Source organism: Colias philodice, chromosome 6 (genome assembly GCF_061535455.1).
Source record: "Colias philodice isolate Cphi_HAF_F1 chromosome 6, ilColPhil1 Martin Lab GWU primary, whole genome shotgun sequence".
In the NCBI taxonomy this organism is placed as follows: Eukaryota; Metazoa; Arthropoda; class Insecta; order Lepidoptera; family Pieridae; genus Colias; species Colias philodice.
In genome coordinates, this window is record NC_143091.1 from 2906425 (window position 1) to 2920980 (window position 14556).

General features: G+C 35.2%; 1 protein-coding gene across 6 annotated transcripts in view; it reads left to right on the forward strand.

Annotated features, from left to right (window-relative positions):
* Mef2 (myocyte enhancer factor 2) overlaps positions 1-14556 on the forward strand; it is a 54458-nt gene that overhangs the window by 29572 nt on the left and 10330 nt on the right. For 5 of the 6 annotated variants that reach the window (XM_089696046.1, XM_089696048.1, XM_089696050.1 and 2 more), the window contains exon 2: positions 11704-11851. In XM_089696046.1, the coding sequence (XP_089552172.1) occupies positions 11798-11851 (54 nt within the window). In that variant the 5' untranslated portion in view covers positions 11704-11797. The remainder of the gene's footprint in view (positions 1-11703; positions 11852-14556) is intronic. The other variant, XM_089696047.1, reaches the window with a different exon arrangement.

The window sequence follows — 14556 nt, forward strand, 5'->3', positions numbered from 1 at the left end:
TTTTTTTCGTGACTAGAGTATGCCCTGCGAAACATGCAATTAAATTTTTAATTGTTGAATTTAAAGCGAAACTATTAAGTAAATTAATTTCAATGTCAACAAAATAATTACTAATTATGACATTGTATATGCGCCAATTATATCCCAATTTCCAATTTAAAATTCGAAATCTTGTAATATCTTCTTAATTAATTTTATTTTGCGTTGGTTACAACATAAGTGAACAGCTTTTCTATATGACGTGTAAACGAGAATAATACTGGTCAAAATATATTTATCTGTAGTCGTATGAAATAAACGTCCCAATCATATGTCCCAAACTATGTAGAGATGCAGTGGGAAAAATGCGGTTTATTTTTGCTAGCTTGTTTCGCAAAGCCCCTGAAGCAATTACTATAAAAAAAATGTAAATGCCCTCCGTGACTAGGACAGCTTCTTGTGACCTTGACGGCGGCCATTTGCTTTTTTTCGCGCGCGTTCAATGTTGCCAGCATGACGGTGTGCGGTGCGTTCGCTTTTACTTTTTTATTTTTTAAGAAGGCAACTCGTTATGCAACTTCTTTTCTTTTTTTTGTGGAATGTTATCCGCAAATTGTTTAATTTCCTTTTTATTATGATACTTATTTAATTAGCATTCATTAATAACATAGGTATAGGTAATGAGTATTCTAATTTAATTCCATTCATAAGTCCCGATATAATAATTTGCTATAAATTAATTAATAAAAATATATGTATTTTTGTTGTATTCTCATTGAATAAACATTATATCTAACAAGAAAAAACATTGTTTACATACACCACAGACATACACGCAACACACGCACACATGCACAACGTATAATTATTATTGGAACATAAACAGAAGCCCTACGAATGCCTACAATGGCATAACAAGATCTAGGTGAACATAAGCACTAGAGACTAGACTATAATCGACGTTACAGAATACTGTAAACAAATTATGTATTACTGGGATTGAAAATTAATATAATTCGAATCGTATAAAATATTCATCGTCTCTTTCCACTTATAGCACACGTCATATTCAATAAACGATTGTAGAGTGTAGACAATTTGAGGCTTGAATACCTAAAGTAATTTTGTTTTAAACGTTTTCATCTATATAAAAACAGAACAAAAACAGCAAAATATACCTACACAATTATCTATCTACAAAAAGAGATAATCTTCTCTTTGATTGAGATAAGACTATTTGACGGTTTCAATTTTGTTGCGATTTTTTTTCAATGTTTAGATTAGATTCCGATAATACTTATTTACCGTTATTTTCACCATACTTCTAATATTGATGGGACTGATATTAATCTAATAATCTACCTTTGCTCTTATCAATAAAGTTTTCAATAAAGAAAAACCGATTCAATCTAACGCCATATTGAAAAGACATGAATTCAGAACTTAATATGTTTTCAAATGAATACACTGAAAGGCCAGCTTAAATCTTGCATTTTATCAATATTTAATAATTAATACATAGATTTAATTTTTACAAGTAAATATTATAATCTAGCCAATTAGATTTTTTATCAAATCTACATATTTAAATCTATGTAGGTATAATTTTTGCAAGAAGTTTTCATTTCGCAAACATGATAATACTACATTATTAGTTATTACAATTGGCTCATCCAATTTAAATTTTCTTTCCACGTGTTAGTTCGTCCGTAAAAATATGTGTACATGGTGAACCTACAGTTTGGCAAATGACGTATGTTATCAGCAAGCGATAATCCTCTTCCTCAACTGACTGCCACGTTCAGGGGTTTTGGATGAGTTTCGCTATCAGAGCGTTAAGATTATTGACTAAATTCTCAATTAATAGACTACCTGAGATGATGCTGAGTGAGAGAGCATTCTATTTATTTTTGTGTATTTGAAATGTTATCCTAATTTTCACGAAGAAAATAAATGTAATTGCAGATATTATTCTCTTGTTGACATTTCGCGAGTAGTGTTTAGTGTTTACTTGCACGAGAAACTAGAACATGGAATGATCGAAAAACGAAATTGAATTGAAATTAATATCTCTCACGAGATTGTGAAAATGTGATTATAACAATTCGACGGACTTGAACCATGCACTCGTCCAAAACTTCCAGATCTCCACTGAAGCATCCATTTTTCTATGATGTCGTGACAATGCAGTGGGTACTTACAGTAACATCGTTAGCACCACATTCAAGGGCACAAGTACTAAAGAAACATCTACATTTGACACTCCGCAACATTTAGAAATGCACCTTAGCGTCACAGATTTTAGATATTATTTCCCTTATGTCCTCTGAGTTTGTGGCAGATTGAATAAACTGCTTGACATAGTTTCATGTTTCGGGTCAGACGGGTGCCGGTCCCCAGTAAACAAATGCCTGTTACGACATCATGGGTTTGAAAAACCGTCTTCGCCTTTATGTTGATTGAATTTGGTAACACTTCGTATGGATTCCCTTTCATGAAAAACACCGTAATGTGGCGAAAGAATGACATTGATTCAAATTTGAATATATTATGTGATCGTGAATGTAGAAAGGCTATAAATAGAATGAAAAATATACGAGTGGATAATAAAAATAGTTGATAGTGAAATTATAATTTTTAAAGACATATTGGTACTTTATAGTTGCAGCATGAAATTGTTATGGATTTAGTGACTCATTATTTGGCATAGTGACTATTAATGGCTTGATTGTGTTAAGTATATCCTTAATTAATTGTATCCTTTATTGCTCTTTTTAAAAATGTCTTGCTGCTATAATAAATTTATAAGTTTACGGTAAAATTCTAATAAGAACGAGTACGACACATGTAAAGCCTCCTAAAGCAAACAATTATATACTCGTATAACATCCAAATGTTTTCTTAAATTCAATACTGGATACGAAGGATGTTTTCGAGTAGCAAACATAATTTAAACAAAGTCAATGAGAAGTGGGGGTTGATAACATCGCATCGGGCGCCATCTACAATTAACATATGAACAGAAACTCGAGATTTCGTCTTGACATTGTAATCTCAACAAAGCACTGACCTGAGTTATCAGTGATTTTTACGTACAATGAATTATATTTAAAACCCATATTTTCCTTATCGTTATGTGATGTTTAACAATTGAATGTTGGTATATTATGTTTACGGTTCACGAATAATCAATACATCTATGTTATCTAAATGTTAAGAAAATACGCGAAAATATAATTTATTTTATTCAATTTTATAACTACGTTTGCTACATTTTTGATAAAAACATGGCATTAATGTACAAAAAATAATAGGACACGTGACTTTTAACGTGAAACGTTCAATTGAAACACATGCTAATTACGTCACTAGTATTTAATATTATTATTCGGTTCTAGTAACGAAATAAAAACACCAAAATATCGGCAATTGCACGTTTTTTCTTGATATATTCAGTAAATTATCATCTCATCAATATGTGAGGGCCAACATTCGGTTCATTTTTATTCCTTCCTCGAAACAGTTGTACGCGAATTAGCGACAAAAGTGCCACACGATTTGAATGAATTTAATAATATGATCCCTGTTAGGATCGGACATAAGAAATTCATGATATTATTATTGGCGACTCTACTTCATAGGCATATTTTCTTGTGATTATTTTGAAATTTATTTCGTTAATCTTTTATGTCCTTGAGCCTTAAAGTCTTGGCTTTGGCTTCTTTCTTCATTGAATTATAACTTCCGTTAAGAAGGTTTATATGTCGAAGTTTGAAATTTATTAGATAATGTTAAGTAGGTAACTATATAAAAGCTCGCCCAGACAATAATTTTTTAAAACATAATATGTGTATTAAATATTACTCATTACTCAAGACCTACGCAAAATGATCTTACTACCAATATCATAATATAAGGCAATTAAAATGTATTATGTATAAGTGACATAAACATAATATTAAAAAATTATTCAGGGTAGAAAAGTAAAATTAAGCCTATTTAATTTTTGACAGAATTGCTCTCGTTATTTAAACGGTTCTTTGTTAATAGCTACTTACAAAATTATCAACTCAATTAACAACTAGCAAGTACTCATTAAATATGACAAGCTCCGATCATTTCAAGGAATCCTGTCAGAGTTTTTCAAAGCATTATGGTGTCAATCAAAATTAAGCAACAAGTATAAAACAAATCGTTTATTTTGTATAATGACTTTAAACTAGTGATGCAACGAATACGAATACGAATATTCGTATTCGCCGAATAGTAGACATTTACCGGATATTCGTATTCGGCGAATATGCATACGAATATTTAAAAACGAATATTTTTGTACGCAACTCTATTTACTACAGATTTAAAAATCGCGCGTAAAAATATGACGTGTGCAGAGACTGCTGATCCACTGGCCTTTTGGCGAGAAGATGTCCATTTTCCAAGTCAGAAAAAACTCGCCCAAAAATATTTTTCACTGAAGCCATGTACAGTCGCTTCGGAAAGACTTTTTTCAACGGCTGGAAACATCCAGACTGAAAAAAAAATCGCCTAAAACCAGAAAATCTACGAATTTTATGTTTTTTAAATAAAAATTTGCCTTTTGTAAATTTTAATTATTAGAAGAGTAAACATTCATTAAATAAATAAGTCTTTTATTACCAAGGCGAGATATTCGTATTGGTATTCGTATTCGCCGAATAGTTGGTTTGATATTCGTATTCGTATTCGTATTCGTAAAAGTAGTATTCGTTGCATCACTACTTTAAACGGAAAATTTGTCGCATTATCGAATGATTACTCAAAATTTATTTACCAAACCTTCTATATAAAACGCGATACATTTTAAAACAGGCTTACTTTGTATACCAATTAAAATATGCGCTACGTCTCAACAAATAAATGTAATGCTCTAAACGCCCACACTAATGTTTGTATTAACGCACACTTGCGGTTTCCTTATCAAACAGAACACACACACGAGTGTGCGTGTGTGCGCGGATGACGTCATGTACGATTGTCATCGGCTCATCGCAGTCACGGCTAACGAGCACTCGGTCATCGGACACACGGTTCGATTTTGCGCACAAACGTTCCAAATCATTGTTGATGTTATTCCAAACTTAATTGTCAGCCATGGAGTCTGCCGTACTACTATAGCACGTGGACGAAACTAGTCAACACTATTGTAAGTTCTATTTAATTTTCTAATAAACGATTTTGTAATAAATACAAAGAGAGTTATAAATCAAATTAAAATAGGTAATATGGTTACATAATTCGTAAGCTAAACAACTTTCGCTTTCACTGAACTTGACATAGGTCAAACGGTTCCATGATGACACTCGAGAACCAAACAACCGAAGAAGATTTTAAGGGCTTGTTACAGAACTGTGGGCTCTATCGCATTGCGGGCACGTTGTTTTTTGCGTATCAGTAAAATTGAGCACTTTTACCTTCCGCAAGAACGCTTGAAGGACAGCCCTCGTTTCGGGTCTCAGGCCTCTTTTTCATTGGGAAGTGACACGCTTGGCCGCGAGACCTTGCCCCCCTCTGCCTCCCCGGGCTCAGCTGACGTCACCCGCGCCATCTTGCTAGTGACGCGTTGCCTGGCAACCAAACATACGTTTCGCAGACGATCCGCGAATATTTCATTTGCCTGGGCTTTTTGCTCGTAATTTTAATGCGATTAAATACAAATAGGGATCGTTATTTTCTAACGTTGATGTTTTTTACATTATATAATTATGTATTAATATTTAAATAAACCCTTTACTTACCTTTCCTAATAGTTTAACAATAGGTGGAGAGATTACCTAGTAGGTACCTACGTCTTCCAAAATCCAAGGTTCCAAAAGTCTAGACCGATTTTGATAAAACTTAACAAATGCGAATTGGATCCCAATAAGGTCAAATGATTCTGAAAAAAGTAATTCATAATAAATTTAAACACTTAATACTTTAAATAAGTTCTACAAGCAAAGTGGCGGGGGATGTCGCAAAATTGATTATTTGAGATAATCCTGCTATTGAAATATGATTTCCCATTCTGAAAGTCACGCTAAAAATTTAATAAGTAGGCCAGTTTCTCAAAGAAGCTCTTTTAAAGCTTCGCGTAGCTAGAAGCGTTTGATCAGCTTAAAACTGAGACTTACCAGTAATATTAAATGAGGATCTTGAAACTATTTGAAATCTATATTATAATTACTTTATAAATATTATAAAGAGGAAAGGTTTGTTTGTATGTATGTATATACATACATACATACGTATGGTTTTCACGCATAAACTACTGGAGCGATTTAAATGAAATTTGGCACAGATAACCTTTAGACCCTGAGAAAGAACATAGGCTACCTTTTATTGCGAAATATGTACCACGGGCGAAGCCGGGGCGGACTGCTAGTTACTTTATATTTTTATTTTCAGTCATCAAAACTATTTAAAAAATAACTCTAATATCAAATAACTACATAATATGAACGAAAATTTTCAATCCATTTGTTACGTAAATGTTTACACAACAAATACTTACTTATAAAAACAATACCATTACATGAATATATCATAATAATTTCATATTATGTAAAGTAGGCAATAGGCATGCGACAAAGCATCGTTTTTGTTATTTATATAATTACTTTAACACCTTTTTTAATTTAAAATTAATATCTATTAAAGTTTCCTTAAGAAAACAATTAAACACAACAATAGGTACTTACTTGCTACTAGTCCATTAAAACATAGCATGGACTTGGCATGGACACAACAATTATTCCGAGAAAATTCTCGTATTAATATATATTAATTATAATTTCGAAATTAAAATTTCTCTGATAAATCGTCATTGTACACGTCAATTCTGATCGCGAAAATAATTACGTGCGTTGATTAATTTTTTCAACGTGACGTCATAATATAGATTCGAATTTCGAAGTGCACCCAATAATACGCCTACGCAAATTAAATGAAACTGGACCTTATATAATTGACAGTTGAATTCATTTTCAATTAGTTTTCACATCGCAGCGTGGGGTAAACTTTGTTATTTATCCTAGCAAATATTTGTATGCAACCCGTTCAACGCCCACAGGCCCACTGTATTGTTGTTTGAACTTTAAAGCTTTATAAGTAATTTTGTTTATTAAAAAAAAAAACACTTTTTGTAGGTTATTAATAGATATCGCGAAGAAATAAGCATTCTTTACTAATTAAAAAAATCTAAATCAATTAAAATAAGTTTTATTTTTTAGCAACTAGTTAATAACTGGATTACCTAAAGTACGTACAATATACATGTATTGATTGTAGCAGTTTCTTGATACAAGCTTGATTTTTTTATATCACTAAACATTGTTGCTGAATAATTAGATTATGGCTAAAAGTGTAACTCAATGATTACTTTCACACAGTAGCTTTCAATAAAGGCTTAACTTTGTCTCTAATACTAATGGATTGCTATTAGGCACTGGTTGATATAATCAACTCAACTAGTTCTAACAACGTGTACAGGGATTGTAATGCACTGCCGACTAATCCCTTTGAACTTTATCACAATGGAATAGAGCTTATATTGGAAAACTGGAGGCTTACGCGTGGGCGACTTCCCCGTCCCTGCAAGGTCACACGCGCCCGGCAAGGGATGGAACAAAATATATAACAGGTGTTTGTGAAAGCCTGGAAAACGGAATCCACTCATACGTTTTGGTAAACATGATGGATGTACGACGGTTTTAGGATGCTTTTATTCGACAGGCATTGTTGTTTTGAACCTACTAGGCATATGCAAATTGTTTTCATATGCAATTGTTTCTGTGCAAATGTAAATCGGTAGTAAACCGATTGACATGTCAACAGCAGAAAGGCAATTTTCTTTTGTAAGCCATATCAAAACAGTGATAAGGGCACAAATGTATAACAGATTTCAGCTTGAATCACAAAGTCAAGGCGACGTCCTGGCTGCGTCGTGGAAATATGAATTCTATTGTGTTCTATTAAGTGTGAAAATGACTTAATAATAATTGAATCATATTTGAATAATAAGGTTAAATGTTTTATCTAGATCGACACCTCGTGTTGTATTTGTGCTAATATTTGTTATAGCATACTTACAACTTTGAATACACTAAGTACATCAAATACTACTACACTTAAATAAACATAAAATTTTTATGTACCGTTTAAATAATTTTCTTACACCGTATACCACAAACGGTTATTTTATAATAATAAATCAAAACTGAGTATACCAGAAAAGCGAAATGTTGAGCATAATTTATTTATCTGATTAATCTTTATACATTTTAATGCTGAAATGTAAACCACGTATTAATGTAAGCAATTACAACATACAATATTGCCAACGCCAGCGCACAAGGCTATTCGCTAAATTTAATTTAATAAGACCATAAGGATATGAACATACATTATACCGCATATAATTCCACTTCCAGTTTTGTTTGTAATTTTATAAGTTGCAAAAACAGCTATTTGTGCTATTTTTATTGTTACCTTTAAAGAGATGAATATCCACAAAAAAATTGTGATTTATTATATGTTTGTTGCATTGTTTCAACGCTTCTATATTTAGAATTGGTTTTAATAAATTCATCACCATTGAAATATACTAAGCCAGAGGTTTAAGCAAGTCCTACTTACTGTCTAATTTTTATTAAAATTATTTGCGTATTTCAGCTTTTGAATAACTTACTCGTTGGTTAACTAAGCTTGGATTTATGTAGTAATAGAATAAGAGAATATCGAATGAAAAATAACATAAGTTTAGGAAATACGCTAACTCAAAAACAAATTGAATTAAATAAGAATGAAACAAGGAACAAACAGATAATGTAATTGGAAAATGAAATGATGAAAACATTTAATAAAGCTTTTATATTATATGATGAAAAATGTAATTTTCCATGTGCGTCTGTCTCCTTTTTCCCGGACGAGCGTGGGCATCACACTGAAACTCAACTCCCACGTTTTTATCCACTGAAAAATCGAATCGATAGCGCCCTTTAGAATTCTCTCGATAAATAACGAGTTTTATACCATATCTCTAGTGTATCCGCTTCAGTTAATCTTTTACTATTTTCTGAAATTACATTTTTTTTTTGTGAACATTGGAAACATGACTCGAACACCGACAATTCAATTACTCATTTAGTTTAAACCTGTGTTCTTTAATAAAAGATACCTACTCTCATGTGATCGGGAGTCCATATCAAAATCCTTATCCATATAGGAGTTGTATGACCTTTCAAAGTAATCTGATCACTGCTTTTTAAACTGATCCTCCTCAATCTATCGAAGTTAGCAACAAGAACCACAAGTTTTCAGAAATTGTTTTCAAAAGCTCATATTAGCATACGTATTTAAAGGCAGATTGAACTGCGCTTGAAAACCATATAAATATGTATATCTGAAGAGGCAGTAGCCATCGTGGCGGAACATTGAGGTCCATTGTTTGACAACCTCTCCTTTAAAGTACGTTGTGTGAAGGTTTTTCACGATTATACCCAGTTTATGCTCTCATGCTTCTGTTATCCTTTTAAGGAAAAATTTAATGAGCCATAAGAAAAAAGGGAAGGCAAGGACGGTCAAGTTGGTTCCCTCCGCTGCTACTTCCAGTACATTAGATCACGAAAATACGCTTTCGTTAACACTATAGCCGTACTGCAAATTAAGCAGACTAGACATTGACAAATAAAGCTACAAATGGCACAGTTGCAGTAATTTGGAAGTATCACGCTAACATTTTGAGGGCTTTTTGTTTCCTCTACTGCGTCATTTGCCATTCATGGAATACCGCAATGCCTTGTCACCTATAAACATACTGACCTCACGCTGTCCCTAGCGTCCCCTACAAAAGCCCTCTACATTGTGATTTCAAAGCACATAATCTAGAGGTAAGCGTTCATTAACATAATATCGACGTCGACTCTAGGTTCTTTAATAACTCTATGCTCATTAATATTTGAACCATCAACAAAAATTGTTGCCGCGTGTACATGCAATTAAAATTATCTGTAAATTTGCAAATTTTTTTTTTTTTTGTAAATTAAAATTGACCATGTTTACATAATATGTATATCAGTAAAGAGAGAGAACGTCACCGTCCTCTGTGTATTTTTAATTTTATTCTTAGGCTATGTGTGATCGAACAAGGCGGTATTTTGTTTTACTTCAAAACGAGGCTATTTAAACTTGTATTTTGTGCCAATCAGTTACGTATCGACTTGCAGCAATTTCGTCATCGTTCAATGCATCGAATTTTAAGACTTATTGGATCAAAATAAACTCCAGCAAAAACTTCATGTCTCCTAAAAATATCCACGAGAAGAAAATTAGTTGTGGAAGATTTCCACTCTCTCACCGACTTCGTAATACTGGTATAGCATAATATATTTACATAGTTTTGCATAGATCCCAAACCAATGACCATCGATGCAATAATTCGACACTATCTTCGCGATATTTATATCTTATTGTTAGACATGATCACTTATCATCCCGGCTCCCTTGTTTACCCCGTCACATTAAAAGACCTACCTAGGTCATTAATAAAAGTGAATTCACTTGCCATTATGTCGCCGTTGACGCACGGTTATCAAACAAACATGATGCATTACGCGTTTCATACTTTCTCCAACAACATCAGAACCAATGGATATTGGATAGCGATTACGTAAAAATCGAGGCCATGAGGGCTGGTGACGTGTGTTATGTAAATCATCAGCTATCTCCATGCATTATTTATACTATATCTATACTAATATTATAAAGCTGAAGAGTGAAGAGTTTGTTTGCTTGTTTGAACGCGCTAATCTCAGGAACTACTGGTCCGGTTTGAAAAATTATTTCGATGTTATATAGTCCATTTATCCAGGAAGGCTATCCCTACTATAATAATATTATAAATGCGCAAGTAACTCTGTCTGTCTGTCTGTTACGCTTTCCCGCTTAAACCTCTCAACCGATTTTGATGAAATTTGGCACAGACAATCTTTCTCACTCAGACCCTGAGAAAGAACATAGGCTACCTTTTATCAAAACACCACGCGGGCGAAGCCGCGGGCGGCAGCTAGTAGGCTATATATCGTCACGCTAAGACCAACAGGAGCGGAGCAATGCGGGTAAAACCGCGGGGTAAAACTAGAGAATATAATGCACAGTTTCTTTCAATACATATTATGACGTTCGAAATTACTTCTTTACTTATTCAACCGCTATTGCAATTGGCATCACAAGAACACCAAATAATAAAATTGTTTAGGTAAAGGTTGCTACATTGCTACAGTTAAATTGTAGAATAATTAATTAATTTTCACTTCACGTTATCAGTACTTTTTTTCCGTGTAGAAAGACTTTACAAAACCGGAATGTCTTGTTAATCCAAGGGTATTTTTAAATAGTTTTGCAGGAAATTATTTTTAAGTATCGAATTTCAAATGTCAATAAAATGATTTTATTTCTGGAGATAATAGTGCGGTTCACGAGTACACTAGACATTGACTGTTAGAATAAAACTTATGTTTACTTATGTTACTAAATAATTCTTATGTTATGGTGCTATCTCTACCGTTAACTCAAGAACGCTACCATAGAGCTAATACTATGTATTGTAATGTCGTCAGCGTCGTTGGCTTATTTTATCTATGGTATATATTTTTAATTACGATTGTAATGTAAAGATTATGTAATTAACATTGGTGTTATCATTGTTAGCAGGTAGCAGCTGTTGACGACCACAGTAGCACGCCGTCCGGCCACTTTTGTTCACACCCCCGCTCCTTTCACCCTCTCCAAGATTGCTGCCACCATGGGTCGGAAGAAAATACAAATATCTCGGATTACGGATGAACGGAATCGACAGGTACGTCATTTATTTTTAAATGTTAAAAAAATATTTAAACTTTTTTTTCTTGGAAGCAACACACACTTGCTTTTTTATGGTGAAAATTTTGACTAATTAATTCTATAAACGTTATGCTACGTTAGATTTAATCTACGATGACGTCTGGACGTTTTTATTATTTTAGAAAACATAACAAATTTTAATTTACTTAATGTTCTGAAAATATTTATCTTTTTTATTACATTTCTATGACGTACGCCTATATACGTAGTCGCTTATTTTAAACCTTAGGACCACATGCTAGGTACTAGATAATATTAACTTGGCCGTGCAAAAAATATTTTAATAAGTAAGGGTAATTAAGCGCTAGTTCACAGCTTTATTCCACCTTAATTAGTACGAAACAAGGTTACAAATGGAGTGACCTTAAGTTATGCTCCGACCCAACAGATGCGAGAGCGTATCAGACCATTGCGAATATTATCGCGTAGGGACAATGACCGCGGGTACTGTAATTTATTAATTGTACGATTACACTATATTATAACCAACCAGCTTATTTAGAACTACATAAGTTCGCCAAGTGTGATATCCGGTGACTTATGTCATTTTTAAATTATATCAACATTCGAAAATTGAACGCAAATTTCCAAGAATTTACAAAAACTTCCCTTTTCGGTATACACAAAAAATATTTCGGGCCTTGAAACACATTTTTAATGACGTTAATTGAATGTAACTTAAATACAATGTTACTTTCAATTGAAGGAAACTCAATGATTAAATTTATTATTTATCAAACAATGCGCTTTACAACCCGTAAAGTAAACCCGCAAAAACTCTCTGACCACACTCTGAAACTTATGGCAGACCGGCGCTCTATGCCACTGCGCACATCTGAAGATGCTAAGTCATATAGGCAGCTCAATAGACGGATATCTAAATCTCTGCGACACGATATTCGCTCCTTTAATGCTTCAAGCATTGAGGAAGCGATTAAGCGAAACCAAGGCTCGAAAGTGTTTGCAAGAGATATGTCTATTGGGCAGAGCCGGCTGACGAAGCTGAAGACAGACCGTGGCGTAGTAGTGTCGGCCAAGTCAGAGGTATTAGGAGAGGTCGAGAGGTTCTACCGGCAGCTTTACACCTCAGTTGCCAAGCCTGTTAATAGTCCGGCGAAAGACCCAAGAGCCCGACTAACCCGACATTTCACCGAAGATATCCCGGACATCAGCCTGTACGAGATTAGGATAGCTCTGAAACAGCTTAAGAACAACAAGGCGCCGGGTGAGGACGGAATTACCTCTGAGCTACTGAGAGCGGGTGGAAAACCAATCCTCAGAATGCTCCAGAGGCTATTCAGTTCCGCCTTGCTCGAGGGCACAACGCCTGAAGCATGGAGCAGGAGTGTGGTTGTTCTGTTCTTCAAAAAGGGAGATAAGACCCTATTGAAGAACTACAGACCGATATCACTCTTGAGTCATGTTTATAAGCTGTTTTTCAAGGGTTATCACGAATCGTCTCGAACGCAGGTTAGATGACTTCCAGCCTCCCGAACAAGCCGGTTTCCGTAAAGGCTTTAGCACCATAGACCACATCCACACGTTGCGGCAAATTATACAGAAAACCGAGGAGTATAATTTGCCACTATGCTTAGCGTTCGTGGACTATGAAAAAGCCTTCGATTCGATCGAGACCTGGGCCGTATTAAGGTCTCTCCAGCGGTGCCGTATTGACTATCGGTACATCGAAGTATTGAGAAGCTTGTACGAACACGCCACAATGTCAGTCCGAGTACAAGATCAGTGCACAAAGGCAATCCCATTGCAGCGCGGTGTTAGACAAGGCGACGTGATCTCGCCCAAACTTTTTACCGCTGCTTTGGAAGATGCTTTCAAACTGTTGGAATGGAAAGGACTTGGCATCAATATTAACGGCGAGTACATCTCTCATCTTCGTTTTGCCGATGATATCGTAGTCATGGCAGAATCCATGGAAGACCTTAATGCAATGCTCGATGACCTCTACAGAGTTTCACAACAAGTGGGCCTTAGCATGAACATGGACAAGACGAAAATCATGTCGAATGTCCATGTTGTGCCCACTCCAGTCTCTGTTGGAAACTCTACTCTCGAAGTTGTTGACGAATATGTCTACCTCGGACAAACGGTCCAATTAGGCAGGTCCAACTTCGGGAAAGAGGTCAATCGTCGAATCCGACTCGGATGGGCAGCGTTCGGGAAGTTACATAACATCTTTTCATCCAAAATCCCTCAGTGCCTGAAGACAAAAGTCTTCGAGCAGTGTGTGTTGCCAGTGATGACATACGGTACAGAAACGTGGTCTCTAACCCTGGGCCTTGTGCACAAGCTCAGCGTCGCTCAACGTGCTATGGAAAGGGCTATGCTCGGAGTTTCCCTACGAGATCGAATCAGAAATGAGGAGATCCGTAGGAGAACCGGTGTCACCGACATAGCTCGCCGGATTAGCACGCTGAAGTGGCAATGGGCTGGGCATATAGCCCGCAGAACCGATGGCCGTTGGGGCAGAAAGGTTCTCGAATGGAGACCACGTACTGGGCGACGAAGCGTGGGACGACCACCCACAAGATGGACAGACGACCTGGTCCGAGTGGCAGGGAGCCGCTGGATGCAGGCCGCCGGTGACCGGTCGTGGTGGAAAACCCTGAGGGAGGCCTTTGTCCAGCAGTGGACGTCCCACGG